General features: G+C 47.8%; 1 protein-coding gene across 2 annotated transcripts in view; it reads left to right on the top strand.

The window, feature by feature from the left end:
- The window catches only part of ARHGAP31 (Rho GTPase activating protein 31), a 91,707-nt gene extending 72,584 nt beyond the window's left edge, over positions 1 to 19,123 (top strand). Inside the window, exons 7-12 of one of the 2 annotated variants that reach the window (XM_073308932.2) lie at positions 931 to 1,129; positions 4,373 to 4,497; positions 7,569 to 7,628; positions 8,353 to 8,967; positions 9,444 to 9,742; positions 10,860 to 19,123. In XM_073308932.2, the coding sequence (XP_073165033.1) occupies positions 931 to 1,129; positions 4,373 to 4,497; positions 7,569 to 7,628; positions 8,353 to 8,967; positions 9,444 to 9,742; positions 10,860 to 13,400 (3,839 nt within the window). In that variant the 3' untranslated portion in view covers positions 13,401 to 19,123. Of the gene's footprint in view, positions 1 to 930; positions 1,130 to 4,372; positions 4,498 to 7,568; positions 7,629 to 8,352; positions 8,983 to 9,443; positions 9,743 to 10,859 lie in introns of both variants that reach the window. The other variant, XM_073308922.2, reaches the window with a different exon arrangement.
- Positions 19,124 to 19,625: the final 502 nt, after the last annotated feature.

Below are 19,625 nucleotides of genomic sequence, written 5' to 3'. Positions count from 1 at the left end.
CCCTGTTCTTCCAGTGCTAATGCAATGCCTATGGCCTTCTGTTCTCCCATGGCAGAGGTTAGAGGCTGCAGGATGAATAATTCTGCCCTAGGATTAGTTCAAATTGGCACAAATGTCATGATGGAGTAGTGACTCACCAACATAAAGGGTTGGTGATGCGTTGCAGAGCCTTTGATCTCCAGGTCACCAGTTCAAATCTGGCCTGTTTTGGTAGTGACTGAACGTTGTTGCCTGCTAACAGCTGTGTGGAGTCCTGTGAGGAATACACGGACGGTCTTAGTCCAGTTCTTAGTGGGGAAGTTCCCATATCACAGAAGCCACCAGCACTGGCCCTCATTGATTCCCTTGTTCAGCAGAAAGGCCAAAATTGATTAGACTGTAGAGGCTGAACTCCCCTCCCACTCTGAGAGGAGGCTGGCCCATTGGTGAGGCAGTGTGTGGGAAGCTAGTCTTGCTGTTGCCCACACAAACAGGGGCCTTCACTCTCCCTGATTGTCCTTTTGCCAGAACAAAATTAATTATGAAGGAAAAAGTAATGTCACTGTTCAAAACAACCCCCCTAAACAAACAGGGAGAAAGACTACAGAGTAGAGACAAGGGCCAGCCACAAAGTTGGGATCTGGATCTGAACTTCCCCAAAGTTCAGGAGAATTGAGATCCAGGTGTTTTGGAGGGACACACATCTTTCATACTCAGGCTTCAGCAGCAGCCAGTAGAGCACAATACAGAGTGTGGCTAGTGAGCAGAGCCTTGTTGGGAGGCACTGCAGTCTGATGAAGAAGATTGCTGTGGAGACAGAGGACACATTGGACAGGCGCATCTCTAAGCAAGTGATTTTCCCCCTGCAAGAGGTGATCCTGTGGAGGAAACATATGAGAACCCTTCTTAGGTTCTCCCTTCAGGGCTTGAATGTTCTTTTTTCCTTTTCAGAGAATATGCCTATTGTGAAGAGTCTGACCCTGCCCTCTGCCTCCCTGCCTATGAAACTGGTGAGTCTGGAAGAAGCTCAGGCACGGAGTCTGTCAGCCTCCCACCCTGCCCGGAAAGAGAGGAGAGAGAACAGCTTGCCTGAAATTGTCCCAGTCACCGGATCCCTCTTCCACACTGTCGTTGACCTACCCGACAGCAAGTATGTGCCCAGAGAAAGCTGAAATACAAACCGATGAAAGCATACCTCCCCACGGTCATGAGTTTGGCGGGACTGTCCCGCTTTGATTCCCAAAAACCTCCTGTGCTGACTGAAGTGGAACATTTCCCGCATTCGGTGGCGCCCGCAGCTGTACACACCATTGGCTGGGCCAGAGCTAGCGAAGACAGTGCCTTCAGCTGCTCCAGGGCATGCTCAGCCCCTTTGGGCGTGCTCAGTGGCTGCAGGGGAGCACAGGGATGGGGAATGATACTGCTTCTGAGTGGGCTGGGCGGGAAGACAGGGACTGAGTGTGGCGCACTCTCAGCAAGTGAAGCTCTGGTGACGGTGCCTGCAGCTGGGGATGGTGGTGACCAGCTGTGTCCCACTTTAGCCATTTGAAATGTTATGTGAAAGACAGAATGCTCCCCCTCCTGCTGCACGCCCACTCCCTACATTGTGATCCCCTTCTCCACCCATCGATGAACATACCAACACCATCGGGGTTACTGTGCTCCCATCTCCAAGGAGAAGAAATCAGTCTGTCTCTTTGCAAGCATTGAAAATGTGATCATACAACTTTTCTAGGTCTCTGTGTTCTCATACGTCCACCATTCCTCAGCACAGAACCAGGCAGGCCCATCCTGTAAGGCAGCTGCCTTGACTTCCCTGAATCTGCCCAACCTGACTGAATATGAAACAGATCTTGAAATCATTTGTTGTAAGAGCTCCTCCTGCTGGTGGCTGGTTTGAACTGCAGCATGAGGTGTCCATCTGCCTAATTCAGTAGTTTTCAACCTGTGGTCTGCGGACTAAGATTTCCAACAGGTTCCACAGCTCCATTCGAAATTTTTTAGCAGCCCACAAATGAAAAAAGGATTTAAAACCACTAGCTTAGTTGTAAAAAGAAAAGGAGGACTTGTGGCACCTTAGAGACTCACAAATTTATTTGAGCATAAGCTTTCGTGAGCTACAGCTCACTTCATTGGATGCATTCAGTGGAAAATACAGTGGGGCGAATTATATACACAGAGAACATGAAACAATGGGTGTTACCATACACACTGTAAGGAGATTGATCAGGTAAGGTGAGCTATTACCAGCAGGAGAGTGGGGGGGGGGAAACCTTTTGTAGTGATAATCAAGGTGGGCCACTTCCAGCAGTTGACAAGAACGTCTGAGGAACAGTGGGGGCGGGGGGAATAAACATGGGGAAATAATTTTACTTTGTGTAATGACCTATCCACTCCCAGTCTTTATTCAAGCCTAAGTTAATTGTATCAAGTTTGGGGGAATAAACATGGGGAAATAGTTTTACTTTGTGTAATGACCCATCCACTCCCAGTCTTTATTCAAGCCTAAGTTAATTGTATCCAGTTTGCAAATTAATTCCAATTAATGAATTGGAATGGAATTGGAATTGGAATTAATTCCAATTAATGAATTGGAATTAATTTTCAAACTGGATACAATTAACATAGGCTTGAATAAAGACTGGGAGTGGATGGGTCATTACACAAAATAAAACTATTTCCCCATGTTTATTCCCCCCGCCTGCCCACCTGCTGTTCCTCAGACGTTCTTGTCAACTGCTGGAAATGGCCCACCTTGATTATCACTACAAAAGGTTTCTCCACCCCCCTCCCCGGCCCCCGACTCTCCTGCTGGTAATAGCTCACCTTACCTGATCCCTCTCCTTACAGTGTGTATGGTAACACCCATTGTTTCATGTTCTCTGTGTATATAAATCTCCCCACTGTATTTTCCACTGAATGCATCCAATGAAGCGAGCTGTAGCTCACGAAAGCTTATGCTCAAATAAATTGGTTAGTCTCTAAGGTGCCACAAGTACTCCTTTTCGTTTTGCGGATACAGACTAACACGACTGCTACTCTGAAACCTAACTTAGTTGTATGATTCACTGTGTCCCTTCATGCAAAGAGAAGAGCCACTAGGACAAATATCACTCCTGCTGTATCACTACGAGTACATCTACACTGCACACTCCTCATGGCAGCGTGTAGAGTACATGCCCTGCACGCCCCGCTAGTACGGGTATAAATAGCAGTGTAGATGGTGAGACAGGAAAAGACTCTGAAGGGAGAAGAGAGCGGGGAGCTGCTGGAGCCTTTCCCCATTGCCTCTTCTGTGTCAGAGCCTTTAACTGATGTGCGTAGCTACATACCACGGTGTGGACACAGCCTTCCTTTCACTGCCGTGTGTATCTACACATACCCTGTGAACCAGCGCTGTCAGTAGTGGAGGTATAGCCGAAAAGATGAAATCAGATGACCTTGCTGCAGTTGCCAGGTAGATATATATTTAGATAAATACAGAGTATTATCTATCTAATCCTAATCTAATCTATTCTAATCTAATTTAAATAAAATATGGGCGCTGAATTGCCGTGGCTCAGAGATAATAACCTCTACAGCTGGAGACTTATTAGTGACCCATAAGGAACCTTAGCAGTGATGTATCTACATACTTCATATAGTAACAGCAAAGGACCACACAACAAAGGGAAGAGGTACAGAGGCAGCCCGCTCCCCGAATAGGATACCTCAACCCCTCCTGCCCTCCCCCCTCCCCCCGAGTGTCCTTTTCCTCACACTTTCAGGAGAACGGGCCTACCTCTAAACCCCTGGTCCCTCCGTAACACAATGAGAGGAGACTCTGTACCTCTAACATCCTCTTCTCTGTACCAAACTGATAGGAAGGGTTGTTGAGGGCAAGGCAGAGATGCAGGGAGTCTGTGTCTGAAAGCAGGAGCTGCAGAGAAGGTTCTTCCACCAAGATTGGTGAGAGTGTGGGAAGAGAGAAGATCAGTCTGATGCTAGATGAACAGAGGGACTGAGGCAGAGAGATGAAGACAAAGATCCACACAATACTGTATACAAAGGAGAATATGCATGAGATGTGGTGCTTCTACAGTTTTACACCGAGCTTTTCAAAGGGGCCCAAGGGGCTTAGCACCCAACTCCCATTGAAAGTCACTAGGATTTGTGGGCCTAAACCCCTGGGACTCTTTAAAAACCTCTGCCTTAAGGTTATTCTAATGTTTGCCTTGCAAACCGCAGTATTAAAAAGAGAGAGAGAGAAAGAGAGAGAGAGAGAGAGAGAGAGAGACACTAAAAGAAGAGCAGAGGCTGAGGGGGATGGGGGAGACAGGTTTATGTGGCACACCAGGACTAGTGTTCAGCCCCAGGTACCTGGCACTAATCTCCTGTACATTTTCTCTTCCAGGAGAAAATTATCCACCAAATCCAAGAAATGGAAGTCAATATTTAACCTGGGCCGGTCTGGATCAGATTCAAAATCAAAACTGAGTCGAAATGGGAGTGTGTTTGTGAGAGGGCAGAAACTCTCTGGTAAGAACCAGCTTGTCAGTTAATTTCCTCTCTCAGCCAGCTTCCCCTAATCACTCCTCTCTGGTATGGCAATGGTACAATAGATAGCCTGTTGATGTTAGTGCTGCAAGAATTCAGATCTGGGGTGAAAATCAGATTAGGCTTCGAGAGTTGGGAGGCAGGAGGAGTCACATAGTTGGCTCCTTCCATCATGGGCCTTTCACTTGAGTATGGAAATGAGAGGCAGTCAGAACCAGGGAACACTAACCCAGAACATCCATTGTAATGCTGGGGTGAATGTGCTTCGTTGCCCAGACCCTACCCTGGGCCTAGGAAGCACTAAGCCCCAGTTCTGCAAAGCTTTTTAGGCTTAAGAGCCTAAATACCATGGAGGATTTCGGCCTTAAGTGTTGTATTTGATGGATTGGCTAACCCAGAGTGGATTTAGGGGAAGCTGCACTCCTGGAAGTATTATGTCTCATAGGAAATGGCGCATGGCCAGGTTAACACACCGTATGTGGTACTGAGTGAGAGACTGTTCTATGCCTCCAGGGCATTAAAGACCCAAAGTGTCTTTGTATAAACTGGCATCATGAGTTCCCATGTTTATTGTCTCGTGGTATTTGGATAAATAAGATCACATTTTCAGAGTTTACAGGCGAAAAGATGTTTTTCCTAATGGCCAGCATCCCAAACTCTAGATTCTCCTGCACTGAATACCAAATGAAAAGTATTAAATATTTTTGGATATTTTTCTACATTTTCAAATATATTGATTTCTATTACAACACAGAATACAAAGTATACAGTGCTCACTTTATATTATTATTTTTTATTACAAATATTTGCACTGTAAAAATTATAGACAAAAGAAAGTGTTTTTCGATTCACCTCATACAAGTACTGCAGTGCAGTCTTTTTATCATGAAAGTGTAACTTACAAATGTAGATTTTTTTTTGTTACATAACTGCATTCAAAAAAACAAAACAGTGTAAAACTTTAGAGCCTACAAGTCCACTCAGTCCTACTTCTTGTTCAGCCAATCGCTAAGACAAACAATTTTGTTTATATTTACGGGAGATAATGCTGCCTACTTCTTATTTACAATGTCACCTGAAAGTGAGAACAGGCATTCACATGGCACTTTTGTAGCCAGCGTTGCAAGGTATTTATGTGCCAGATATGCTAAACATTCGTATGCCCCTTCATGCTTCAGCCACCATTCCAGAAGACATGCTTCCATGCTGATGATACTCATTAAAAAAATAATGCATTAATTAAATTTGCAACTGAACTCCTTGGGGGAGAACTGTATGTCTCCTGCTCTGTTTTACCTGTATTCTGCCATATATTTCATGTGATAGCAGTCTTGGATGATGACCCAGCACATGTTCATTTTAGGAACCCTTTTACAGCAGATTTGACAAAACATAAAGAAGATACCAATGTGAGATTTCTAAAAATAGCTACAGCACTCGACCCAAGGTTTAAGACTCTGAAGTGTGGTCCGAAATCTGAGAGGGACGATGTGGGGAGCATGCTTTCCGAAGTCTTAAAAGAGCAACACTCAGATGCAGAAACTACAAAACCCAAACTATCAAAAGAGAAAATCAACCTTCTTCTGGTGGCGTCTGGCTCAGATGACAAAAATGAACATGAGTCAGTCCACTCCGCTTTGGATTGTTATTGAGCGGAACCCATCATCAGCATGGACGCATGTCCTCTGGAATGGCAGTTGAAGCATGAAGGGACATATGAATCTTTAGCACATCTGGCACGTAAATATCTTGTGATGCTGGCTACAACAGTGCCATGCAAACACCTGTTCTCACTTTCAGGTGATGTTATAAACAAGACGTAGGCAGCATTATCTCCTGCATATTGTAACCAAACTTGTTTGTCTGAGCGATTGGCTGAAGTAGGACTGAACGGACTTGTAGGCTCTAAAGTTTTACATTGTTTTATTTTTGAATGCAGTTATTTTTTGTACATAATTCTACATTTGTAAGTTTAACTTTCATGATAAAGAGATTGCACCACTGGTATTAGGTTAATTGAAAAATACTATTTCTTTTGTTTTTTACAGTGCATATATTTGTAATCAAAAATAAATACAAAGTGAGCACTGTACACTTTGTTTTCTGTGTGGTAATTGAAATCAATATATTTGAAAATTTAGAAAACATCCAAAACTATTTAAATAAATGGTATTCTATTATTGTTTAACAGCACAATTAATCACGATTAATTTTTTTCATGGCTTGACAGCCCTAAAAAAATACATTTTGGGTTCTTTTAATTAGCTGTCCGGTGTTGGAGCCTTTAGGGTTCATGTGTTCAAGTTTTTCTCTGCAATCATGAGGGCCAGAAACTTACTTTTTTTTCTTTTTCTTTTTTTTTTTTAAAAAAAGGTGGGATTGAGTCTCACATAGTCTCATGAATCCAGGAGCTGAGACTTTACAGAAAAAAACCTTAATATCACAAAAATATCGCTAAACTCACTAGAGTTGGCAACACTGCAGTATCACTTGTATGGTTGGTACTGTATAATAATTAGAGGTGAGGTTGGATCAAAATCCTGGAGCCAAATCCCCTTGAACTTTGGGAGAGTTCAGATCCTGATCCAAGCTTTGTGGCTGCAGCCCGTCTCTGACAGTGTACTTGCGCACCTGCAATCACACCCACCCCATATGATTTGCATATGCAGTGCAAGGTCACACAAGAAGCCTGTGGCTGTCTCTGTTTTAACCACAAGACCATCCTACCTCTCTGATAAGGAATACTTTTAACACGCTACCATCCCAAACCAGTCATGGACCTGAGCTACAGTGCTCATTTCCAGGCCTGACCTCTCCCAAAATGTAGGGGTGTGGGAGCCTGGGGTTCTTTCTGGGCCCAGATCTATACTAAACAGTGCACTGAGGGAGATCAGGCTGTTTTTTTGTTAATAATGGGACACTAAATGCCTTTTCACTGCATTAACCCACCCTCCGGTCATTGTATTGGCTTTAATTATGCTGTGCTCTCCAGCTGGTTGTAAACTGACAGGTCCCAGGATCTGATGTAGGTTTCTAAACTTATTTTTTCACAGAAAAAGCAACTATTCGACCAGCTAAAAGCATGGACTCGCTGTGCTCCCTGCCTGTAGAAGGTGAGACCCTGACAGCCTGTACCTAGGGCTGCTGAGCTGCAGGATGGGCCTGTGAGCTCTTAGCTCTCACGAGTGTGTGCATAGGTGTTGGCAGGTGTTTTTGTTTCTATGCATGCTCACCCACCTGTGTCTGTGGTTACGTTTCTCTCTGTGTTGGATGTTCTCATGTTCTTCCATCAGATGTTTACACATGTCCATGCATTACCATACATGTGTATATGCACTGCTCTACCCGTCTGTGTGCTTGTATGGTGGCATATGGGTCCAGGCATGTATAAATATTTGCTTGTGTGAATATCTGTTACCAGTACAATGGGCTTCATTCAGCTCTGCATTATTCCAGTGGGCACGAGGTCCCTATTTGTGGGAAGGCTGCCTGGAAAGAGGACGAGGCAGTGCCTGGCACCTGCAACCAGCCAGCAAGGCCCAGACATGGCTGATTGGCAAGGGCACACAACGATGCCCAGAGCCAGTAAGGATCCTGCACAGTTTCCAGTGGAGAGGATCCTGTCTAGCTTCAGCTATCTGTGACAGCTGCCAACTCTGGGTAGAGTCCCTGGGGGAGGAGCCTGACGGATGTAGGTTCTGTCCCTTGCCCTGTATCGGAGACTCTGCAGGGCTGGGGCTGTTCACTAGGGCCTGCCCTGTCTCCTGGGTGTATGGAAGAAGGCTTTCCGCTGTCACTGCTCACTTTGCCAATTCTCCATTTGTCTCCTCCCCCCAGGGGAGGATGAGAAAGGCCGGTTCAAACGCACAGTCACTGCTGGAGGGTTTTTCATCCCGGTGATGAAAACGCGGACAGGAGGCACAAGCAGCTCAGGTGACCTCAGCAAGGAGAGTGAATGGGACCGTGAGGGGGCTCCAGTGGGGGCCGAGGGAGGCTCAGAGCTCAGCGGGGATAAAGCTGGCCCCACGGCCCCCGAGGCGAGGCCACCCCCAGAGCAGTTGAAGGTGTTCCGGGCCATGGAGGATGCTGAAAGCGAGCAGACCTCCCCAAAGACGTGCCGCATGTTCTACACCTCCGACACAGCCTCCAAATCAGGCTTCCCCAGCAGCCTCTTCCCTCTGGAAGCCTCCCCCCGGCACCAGCGGAAAGCCCTGAACATCTCAGAGCCCTTCGCCGTTTCCGTGCCCCTTCGGGTGTCCGCAGTCATCAGCACCAACAGCACCCCATGCCGCGTGCCTGCCAAGGACAAGCCTGCCCTCTCCAGCCTGGAGGAATCATCTGCTCTGGGGCCAGGCAGCGCCGCTCCCACAGAGCCAGAAGCGAATGGCCAGCCCAGGACTGAGCAGGCCACAGACAGGGAGGAGAAGCAGCCCAGGGCTGAGTCTGCATCAGGTAAAACTTATAGAGGTGAGCAGTGGACAGCCCCCGCAATGAGCTATGCAGGGCTAAAGCAGGGCTGAGGAATTGCTCCTGGTAGGGACCATGGTCCAGTGAGGCCATTCCATCCAGTGCAAGGCAGTGGAGAGACTAGGGGCTCCTAGTGGCACACCTTGGGTAGGGAGAAGCTCAGTGGTCCCAGTGGAGGCTTGGGGGGAGGGTGGGCATTCTGGGGAAAAGCGCTGGGTGGGTGTAGAGAAGTAAGGTCATTCCACGGGGGCATGGGAATGTGGGACTTAAGCCATGTGAACTTCCTGACAGCAGTGCCCTGTCCATGACGGCAGGGACTCTAAGCAGTGTAGTGCAGGATTTTGGGTTTTATCAGTCAGGATGAGTTGAACCTACACAGGTCCTTTATCTCAATGCCTTGGGCCAGCTGCAGGCCCTGTGTCGTGAGTGGTTTATATTGCTGATCCGTGTTTCTAATCCAGGTCCTACCACTGAGCAACTAATGGCAGCCAAGGAGCCTGAGTCCTCGGAAACCTCAAAGCCAACAACAGAAAACCAGGAGCTGCTAGGCAGTGGCAGCAGCACCAGTGGAAGACAAGCCCCAGAGCAGAGCCCTGGCTTGAAACAGACACCAGCACCCGAGGGCCCGGCAGGCCTGCACTTGGCAGGTGAGATCGAGCAAGGCCAGCTCAGGACGCAGGAAAACCCCTCAGAGAGAGGCAGCCAGCAGGAGGCGACACCAAGGGTTAAAGCGGAGGAGGCCTTGTTCCCGAGAGAGCTGGTAAGGAGGGAGCCTTGAAAGGAAGGAATATCCGTTGTCTCAAAGCACCTGAGGGAGATGGAAGTATCCCCATCTTGCTGGGGACTGCTACAGGGCACTGGGGAACTGTTGCATGTGTGTCTGCATTCGAGCAACCTCAAGCTGTGATCTTGACATATAATATAGGCTAATAAGGGTTAGACTCTATTCAGTATACAGCTGTCATGTCCTCTCTCACTCCCCTCTTCTGTTAACTATACCCTGCTGTCGGTACTGTCTCTGGAAGCTTCTCCATATGTCTAATCGTTTTGACCCTCCATCTCTGACCCTCCTCCCCCTATTTCTGCCAGGTTCTTTATCAGGTCTGTGATTTTCTCAGTCTGATTTTTTAATTCCATTCCTGATCACCCAAACATTTTGTGGGCCCACTGCTGCACGCTGAGCGGAGTTTTGATTTGAGTCACTTAGTCACCCCAGATCTTTCCTCTGAGTGGTTACAGATTAGTGGAGTCCAGCAATGTGTATGAGTAGTTCAAATGATTCCTTCCAGTGTGCATGACCTTGCATTTGGCAACATTTCTTTATGGGGTGTGTAGCGCCCCCTGCTGGGGTAGGTGAGTCTATTTCATGGGGCAGGTTGGGAGGCAGTCTGAGGAATTGTAGCTATTGTTTCTCAGCTAATTCACTTTGCCCACTTGCCACCAGACCTGAGTCCTAGCTCCACCTCTGATGATCTCCCCGGTAAACCCATTTGTTTACAGGCAAATGCAAAGGAGGCAGTGTTGCCTAGTGGATAGAGCACTGAACTGAAAATCAGGAGATCTGGATTCTATCCCTGGCTCTGTCAGTGGCCTGCTGGGTAACCATGGGCAAGTCACTTCACTGCCCCATGCCTCAGTTTCTGTAAACTGGGGGTAGTGATATTGACCTCCTTTGTAAAGCACTTTGAGATCCACTGATGAAAATGCTACATAAGAGCAAGGTATTATTATTTTATTTAACCAGATTTCTGGTGGCCAGCATTTCCACTAGTCTGACGGTATTCCTGGAGGGCTGCTACAGGCTGCGTTGTGGGCAGAAGGCAGATGGGCACGTGGAGTGATGGCTGTCAGGTTATGACATTTCTGATGTTTTTCAGGCTGAAGATGATGCTGCCAATGCCCTGATGGAACCTCTGTGGCCGGAGATTCAACAGGAACTCAAAATTATTGAATCTGAAGAGGAGCTCTCATTCTTGCCTACAGATGTCCCCAAGACAGGCCCACACCAGGAAATAATGCACTCAGCACTAGCTTCTGCATCCTCTGCATCACCACAAACGGACAGCTTCTCTTCTGGTTCTGTGCTTGCCCTGACACTGGCTGAACAGGAAACTCCAGCCAGAACCCCACAGGTCACATCTCAGTTGCCTTTATTTGGTGTCACCTCCAAAGAAAGTTTGAAGGAGCCTGGCGGCCTCCAGGGTGGTAAACCTAAAGTGGTAGCACAGCATGACTGCTCTCCTAACATACCCGAACTGGGTACTGTCCTGTCTGGGACAGCTTCTCCAAAGCATCATCTAATGGTGGAGAATGTCAGCAGTGATCTTCCACCTCCCCACCAAGACCAGAAGCTTTATGATGAGCAGCAGCTCATTGAGCGTCCTTTAAAAGAAGGTGTCTCAAATCCCAAAAGGATGCGTCCAGACCAAGTCAAGGAGAAAGGCAACACTGGCCTGCTGCATAGTGAAAAGGATGGCATTGCTGTAGGCCAGGATGGAGTCCTGACCCAGAGGGAGAAACCTGATAGAGTGACTGTAGGAGGTGGCCTGATCTCATCAAAGAGGGCAAGTGGAGCTGGAGCCGAGAAGCCCAAAGAGGGCGGCATGGCCAACAAAGCCCAGGACTCTTTCGACCATGAAGAGGAGGATGCATGGACAGACAATGTCCAGGGCTTTGAGCTGGTAGAGCCATGGGAGGATCACCAGTGGGTCACCAGCCCTCTCCATTCCCCTACCTTCAAGAACCTCCAGGAAAAGGCAATGCAGGACTTCCAGTCACAGAGCTACGGAGTGGAAAGGGGCCTTTCTGCTCGGCCACGTTTCAGTCGCAGTCTTTCTCTGGATAGCAAAGACATGGTGCTGAGTGTGTGGGCTATCCAACCATCTTTCACAAGTGCAGCTGAAGAGCTCCCACGTGGCTGCACTAGATCGGGGACCAAGGACCTGTTAGAAACACTGCCAACCTCACCACCCAGGCTGAGCCACGTCGAGCGAGCCGAGACCTCTCAGAGTCCTCGAGAGGACTCTTTAGAGCCTGAGGGATCAAGTGATGCCCTGAGCAGCGAGGCAGAGCCTGCAGCAGGGAGTCTGCTAGCCAGGCATGAGGAACTACGCGCTGCCTCTCTTTCGGAGCCAGGGGAGAAGGAAGTGGATGGCAGCAAAGAAAACCCTCAGGACTTGACACCTGAGTTGCCTTTTCCACACTGTAATACCCCAGACAGTTTCTTGCAGGCAAAGAAAATAGATGAAGATCCATCCAGGCCTCAGGACGCTGCTCCCACTGGAGTGGCTGTCACCAAAGGGCTGTGTTCTACCAGTGAGTCACAGCTGAGTAACAACAAAAGTGAAGACATTCCCCGTAAAGTGAGAACCAGGCCATCATCTCTCAACTTGGATTCACTCCTCCCTGCCCCTGATTTCTTCAAGTTTGAGAGCCTGGCGGTGCCCACTTCACCTGGAAACCTCCTATGTGTGCAGAAGGAAGGGAAGAGCAGTGATTCTGTCCTGTCACTGCCTGCTGCCTGCCCTGCCGGGAACATAGGTGACCCCTGGGGATCTCGCTTCGATCCCCGGGAGCTAGACCTGGATTACATGGCAGTGGCCCATGCTGCCACCGGCCGTCGTAACTCTGCCCCTGTGAGCGTGTCAGCGGTGAGGACCTCCTTCATGATTAAGATGTGCCAGGCCAGAGCTGTGCCAGTGATACCACCCAAGATCCAGTACACACAGGTCCCACAGCCACTACAGACTCAGAACGTCGACCGTGACATCCCTGCATCGCTGGGGAGGAAGGAAACAGAAGCCCACTCAGGCAGCAGGCAGACCCCCCGAGCAGCTCGGGGACAGCTGGAGCCCCCAAAGAGCCCTCGGGTAGAGAAGAAAGCCAAAGAGGAGAAAGAAAACAGTGACCCCACTCAAATGGATTCAACATCTTCTAGGCACGGCAGCCTCAACCCTCTCCCAGATCTCTCCCTCTCCAGTTGTAATTCCACCCAGGAGGTGCCCGTGTTGCGCCGAAAGCGCACTTCAGAGGGGGAGACCGCAGGAGACAACCCACAATTCTCAAAAATGGAGAGGCCATCGGGGTTTTCCAAGCCTTCCTACAGATCCAGACCAGGAAGGCCCCAGAGCCTTATCCTCTTCAGCCCACCCTTCCCCATCATGGACCATCCATCTTCCTCAGCAGACTCCAGAGTGTTGTTATCACCCATAAGAAGCCCCTCTCAGAGCAACTCTCCAAACCCTATTTGTGGCGATCTGTCTGGGAACCTACAGACAACGCCTGAGGGGGTCACTCTGCGGAACAAAATGACCATCCCCAAAAATGGGCAGAGACTGGAGACCTCCACCAGCTGCTTTTATCAGCCCCAGAGGAGGTCAGTGATTCTCGACGGGAGAAGCGGGAGGCAGATAGAATAATGCCAGCGCGCCTAACCCCTCTTCCCTGGTGGATGAGATGGGAGTGCCCACCTTGAGACCAACTGTGCTATTGTTGTTGTTGTTGTTATGATTATAAATATTGTATGCAAAAAGGACACAAATCCTTTATTTCCTTCTGCAGAGCATTTTGCTCCTGAGGTTCTCATTCTCTTTATCTCCCTTCCTCCTTTTCGGGCAACCCCACATTATCTGCTCTTTGGAAAAAAAATTCCCAAGGAAGTTTGTTTTCTTCAGTCTTGTTTTCTAACACACCCTGTGAAAGTCTCACCCTTTGTCTGAAAAAAACATGGCATGGTCCAATGGACATGGGTGCACTGTATGTGAAGGAGGTAAGACCAGACGGGTACATTTTTCTCCCTTGCACCCCCTGGTGATGATGCAGGATCTTCTGTCCAGCCATCCCTGCTGTACTGCTCTGCGTAGCATAAGCAAACTGCAGAGGAGAACGGTGATAGCTGAAGGTGGGAAAGTAAAGCTGACCTGTAAAGATCACACTGAGTGCGTTAACCTAAAGAGCTTCCAATGGCAAACACTCTGTCTTGAAGGCATTGCCTATAGCTGTTCTTTTGTAACACAGACATGGTGTCCCTGAATGTGCAATGTCTGGAATGAAAGTGGCTGAACAAGATAAGCCCAGCTTCCCTTTCAACTTAGTGATTCCCACTTGCCTGGCTGTCTTGCAGTCAGTCCCTCCTTATTTGTTGGGGGTTGGCTTGTAGCTGGCACTCTGGTTCCAGGGTGTTAGACATCACTCTGGCTTATTTTAGTGGAAGAAAGGTTCTGGCCAAACAAAGACCAAGAGTATCAGTTTTCACCATCGCCTAGGGCTTAATGACCTGTCCACAGCGTCCCCCAATCGTTTTTCCCACCTGCAGTGGCACAGTGGGATCCGAGCAGCTAGACAAGATCATGAGAATCCTCTGATCAGCACATCCTTGGCCCCCCTCCTGGTTTGCATGTTCCCAGCCACTGGTCTCTTGCTACTTTTGCACTTCAGATTCCTGAGATATGAGGCCAGGTCACTGAGAGCCTGGCTGACTTTTACCTCCCCGGCCGTTGGTGCCTTCAGATTGATTAGGAGGAACATTATAGAGAGGATGATTTGTTGGTGCACAGGAATGGAGGAGCAACATGCATGTTATCCCAGGAGGGAATTCTGTTGGAATTAAACTGTATGCCGAGGGGCTGTTATCATTACTGTCAATACGTGGTCATACAGGGACAGCTGCCATAGGAATGGAATTAAGGCTTCCGCTACAAAGTCTTTGACTTAGGGTTAATCGCAGGCTCGTCTGTCAGCTGGTGTGTGACCAGAGGCAAGTGCTTGGCCTTGTACTATCCTCGGTGTCTCTGCAGTTAAAATGTCACTTGTGACCCTACAGCAGATAGAGACATCAGTACTGATACAATCCTAGTAACGGTGTCCATGAGGGCCATTCTTAGCCAGTCTTAGAGCTCATAGTCCCTCTGCGAGCTAGCATGGGCTGTGGCAGGAATAGTAACTGAGCAGCTGGAAGGGCAGGCCTATGAATCCCATGGCCAATGGCAATCAGGAGATGCTCCCATCCAAAGTTATAAATTCATTAACATCTGTTAGTTGTCTGTGTTTAGATCTTTATTTGAAGGCACCTGCATTCTTGGTGTCTCAGGTGAAATGTCTGCTGGTTTGCAAACCCAGCCAATGTTGACCATTCGGTCTGGGTGGAGAGTAAACTCCCATGTCATTGGTCTGGTTGGGACTAGAGGTGTATAGGCTCCAAGAACCCAAGGATGATTCCCCACCACTTGGCATCCAATTTTCTTATTTACTCTTGTGCAAAGCGAGGACAAATTACTGAGTCAGAATGCTCTGCCCTTCAACATCATCTTACCATTTGACCCCTGCTTTGCCTGGACATAAAAGACCACACAAGAAGCAAGGTGGTGGAGAATCAAACTCATGTGGGTTCATAAACTCAGGTGGGATAGTAGTCTGGAAAGAACCTATAATCCTCACCCAGATTCATGCTTTCCCATAGACTTCAGCAGGGGTTTTACTTGAGTAAGCACTGTGGGAGCTGGGCCTGAGCATGCAGCCCCTCAGCAGTGATCTCCTCCTGGCCCCTGCCTACACAAAACCCTCAGCAGCCCCCCACTAAAAGAGGGGCATAGCTAGTCCTCCAGCTTTCATTTAATGTGATACAGCATGGAGCTGCAGTTCCACGAATGCCAAGTGCCCTTGTGTAGCTCCTCTGGGTGGAGGCTTAACCATCGCCACGGGAAATTGTTAAAGTAGGTTAGCTGCAATATTTAGGGGTTTATTACACAATTCTGCAAATGGTAATGTGACTGGAAAGGGTTCCCGGGTTTTTCAGTTTCAGGGAATGCATTTATTTTGGGTGGTGATTTACACCTTCTCCCTGACCTTGTAGGAACCCAACCATTGCGGCATTGTGCCGGTAACTGGGAACTGGAATGTGAAAGTAGAAATAGACCAGGCTAGGTTCACAAAGAGTACTGTCCAAAAAACAACAACAACAAAAAAAACGAAAATCTGACTCTTTAAATTCTTTCATTTAATCAAACCTGTTACTGAAACGGAGGCAGAGTCACTCTATAGAAATATAGAATTTTAATCTTGACAGTGTCCCTTCAAGAAATAAGTCTCTGGGTTAAGTGGGAAAACCCTTCAAGAGAAGATCACTTTATTAGGAAATGCTACTTAACACTACCAAAGGCTGGACCCAAACACCACAGCCCTTTGAGGGTCTTCAAAATTTGAGCCAGCTCCCAGATCTGGATTTTACAAATGAGCACTCTTTTGATAATGGGCAAAATCTTGGACATGAACATCCCCAAATCTTGTGGTGTCTGAAATCTTATCCGAATTTTGCAGCTTGATCCCATTTCTCCTTGAAAACTAACTGGCTTCAGCTGATGCATAAAGTACTAAGGTAGGCCCCAGAGAGGGACAGCTCTGTGGCAAGCTAGGTAAGGTCTAGCACAGGGATCTCAAACTCGAATCACCATGAGGGCCACATGAGGACTAGTACATTGGCCCAAGGGCTACATCACTGACACTCCCCGCCCCGCTGCCCCTGGCCTGCCCCCACTCCACCCCTTCCATGAGGCCTCGCCCCTGTCCCGCCTCTTCCCACCCCTTCCCCAAAGTCCCCAACTCTGCCCCATTCCAACCCCTTCTCCAAATCCCTGCCCCTGCCCCACCTCTTCTCTGCCTCCTCCCCTGAGCATGTGGTTCCCCGCTCCTCCCCCTCCCTCCTGGAAAGTGCTAAGCACTGCCAAACAGCTGTTTGGCGGCAGGAAGTGCCTGGAGGTAGGCAGAGGAGCGGGGCCATGGTGCGCTGGGGGGAGAGGAGCTTGGCGGTCCGCAGGAAATAACTCCGGGGGAGGGGCAGGGAGCTTGGTGGGCCACAGGAAATAACCCCGCGGGCTGTGTGTTTGATACCCCTGGTCTAACAGAAACACTCCTAGACTTATGGAATCATAGGATTATAGGACTGGAAGGGACCTCAAGAGGTCATCTACTCCAGTCCCCTGTATTCATGGCAGGACTAAATATTATCTAGACCATCCCTGATGGTGTTTGCCTTACCTGCTCTTAAAAATCTCCAGTGATGGAAATTCCACAACCTCCCTGGACAATTTATTCCAGTGCTTTAACTACCCTGACAGGAAATTTTTTTGCTAATGTCCAACCTAAACCACCCTTGCTGCAATTTAAGCCCATTGCTTCTTGTCCTATCCTCAGAGGTTAAGAAGAACAATTCTTTTCCCTCCTCCTTGTAACAACCTTTTATGTACTTGAAAACTGTTATCATGTCCCCTTCTCAGTCTTCTCTTTTCCAGACTAAACAAACCCATTTTTTTCGATCTTCCTTCATAGGTCATGTTTTCTAGACTTTTAATCATTTTTGTTGCTCTTATCTGGACTTTCTGTGATTTGTCCACATCTTTCCTGAAATGTGGCACCCAAAACTGGACACCATATTCCAGTTGAGGCCTTATCAGTGCGGAGGAGAGTGGAAGAATTACTTCTCGTATCTTGCTTACAACATTCTCGTTAACACATCCCAGAATGATGTTCGCTTTTTTTGCAACAGTGTTACACTGTTGACTCATATTTAGCTTGTGATCCACAATGATCCCCAGATCCCTTTCCTCAGTACTCCTTCCTAGGCAGTCATTTCCCATTTTGTATGTGCGCAAGTGATTGTTCCTTCCTAAGTGGAGTACTTTGCATTTGTCCTTATTGAATTTCATCCTATTTACTTCAGACCATTTCTCCAGTTTGTCCAGATCATATCCTCCAAAGCACTTGCAACTCCTCCCAACTCGATAAGCATACTCTCTATGCCATTATCTAAATAACTGATGTAGGTATTGAACAGAACCAGACCCAGAATTGATCCCTGTGGGACCCCACTCATGCCCTTCCAGCTTGACTGTGAACCACTGATAACTACTGTCTGGAAACAGTTTTCCAACCAGTTATTCACACACCTTATAGTAGCCCCATCTAAGTTGTATTTCCCTAGTTTGTTTTATGAGAAGGTCATGTGAGACAGTATCAAAAGCCTTACTAAAGTCAAGATATACGTCTACTGCTTCCCCCTATCCACAAGGCTTGTTACCGTGTCAAAGAAAGCTATCAGGTTGGTTTGACATGATTTCTTCTTTACAAATCCATGATGACTGTTGCTTATCACCTTATTATCTTGTAGCTGTTTGCAAATTGATTGCTTAATTATTTTCTCCAGAGAGCAATCAGAGATGGACCTGTGCCACAAAGTTTGGATCAGGAAATCAAGTTCTGCGGAGTTGGGAGGATTTAGATTAAATTATCCATGTCAGCTGATTGTAGAGCTGGGCCCAAGTCACCAAGTTCAGCTCTGGAAACAAACTTTCCCAGAATTCATAGGGCTTGGAACTAGGAATCTGTTTCAGACCAGTTGCTACTAGCTTAGAGAAAAGGTCCAAGCTATGCTGTAGGGTCTTGGTGCAGTTGGTAGAACCATGTGTGCAATAGAGAACTGCACCATTGCAACTTGCACCAGTGCAGCTGAACCAGAGTAAGTTGTAATAGTGTAGCACATTCACATTAGCCATCCCATTTTTGGGTGCACTTCTGCCCCATGTCCATGTGCAGCATACCCTGCACCCATTGGAGTAGCATTTATGGGAGACAGGTTCATCCCACAATATAGGATCTTCCTAAGTGTAGGGGAGGTATCTGTTGCCTGGTTTTATTAGCATGGAAATGCTTTTCCTGACTAGATCACAAGGCTACAGTTCCTCCCCCACTCCCATCCTGTGAAGAGTGTGAGGGCCTCTCTTTTAGGGTTTTCAGGTGGCCTCTTATGCCCTCAGGCCTAATCCTGACATTGTATATCACACTTCTGTTAATTTATGAGATCTAGAAGAAGGGACAAGGAATACCCAGATGGGTCAATTCCCGTTCTATACAGTACAAGGAGGGGATGCATGCAGGGTGTTGGTGGGTATGGGGGGTCACCTGGCTGGATGGGAGGGGTGTTGGATGGTGGGGGTCACCTGCATCAAGGGGAGGTAGAAGTGGGATTCACCTAGCTGGATAGGTAGTATGGTATGGGGGTCACTTGGCTGAATGGGAGGGGTGCTGGATGTAGGGACCACCCAGCTGGATGGGAGGGGTGCTGGATGTAGGGACCACCCAGCTGGATGGGAGGGGTGTTGGATGTTGCGGGGGGGGGGGATCACCTGGCTGACAGGGAAGAGCTTTGGTGGCTTGTGTGTGTGTGTGGGGGGGGGGGAGTCCCCTGGTTCCATGGCAGGAGCATTGATGAGTGTGAGACTGGCTGGTGCAGTCATGTCCTTGGGGGAAAGCAGGAGCTAGGACTGTCCATTACATTGTAAACTATATTAACTTAGACTGTCCGTCCCATTCGCTCATTTTACAAAGGCTGAAGCACTTCTTTGATGCAGCCTTTCAGCACGTTAGGGCTCTGGAGGAGGTTAGGTCTGCAGCAGACAGCAGCAGAAAAGCCTGCAACTGTTTCCACCAGCCAGAGTCCAAAAAGTGCAATCAAAATCTTTTTATCTTTTCTTTCTTTAGATTGTATAATGCCTGTACTGATGAATACTGTGTTAATTTTTATATATATATATATATATATAAAAGAACATTATATATAAATATATTAAAATGTAATTAAAAATGAAGGAATT

Source organism: Lepidochelys kempii, chromosome 1, assembly GCF_965140285.1.
Source record: "Lepidochelys kempii isolate rLepKem1 chromosome 1, rLepKem1.hap1, whole genome shotgun sequence".
In the NCBI taxonomy this organism is placed as follows: domain Eukaryota; kingdom Metazoa; phylum Chordata; order Testudines; family Cheloniidae; genus Lepidochelys; species Lepidochelys kempii.
The sequence above is the reverse complement of the archived record's forward strand: the minus strand, read 5'-3'. Positions and strand labels throughout refer to the sequence as shown.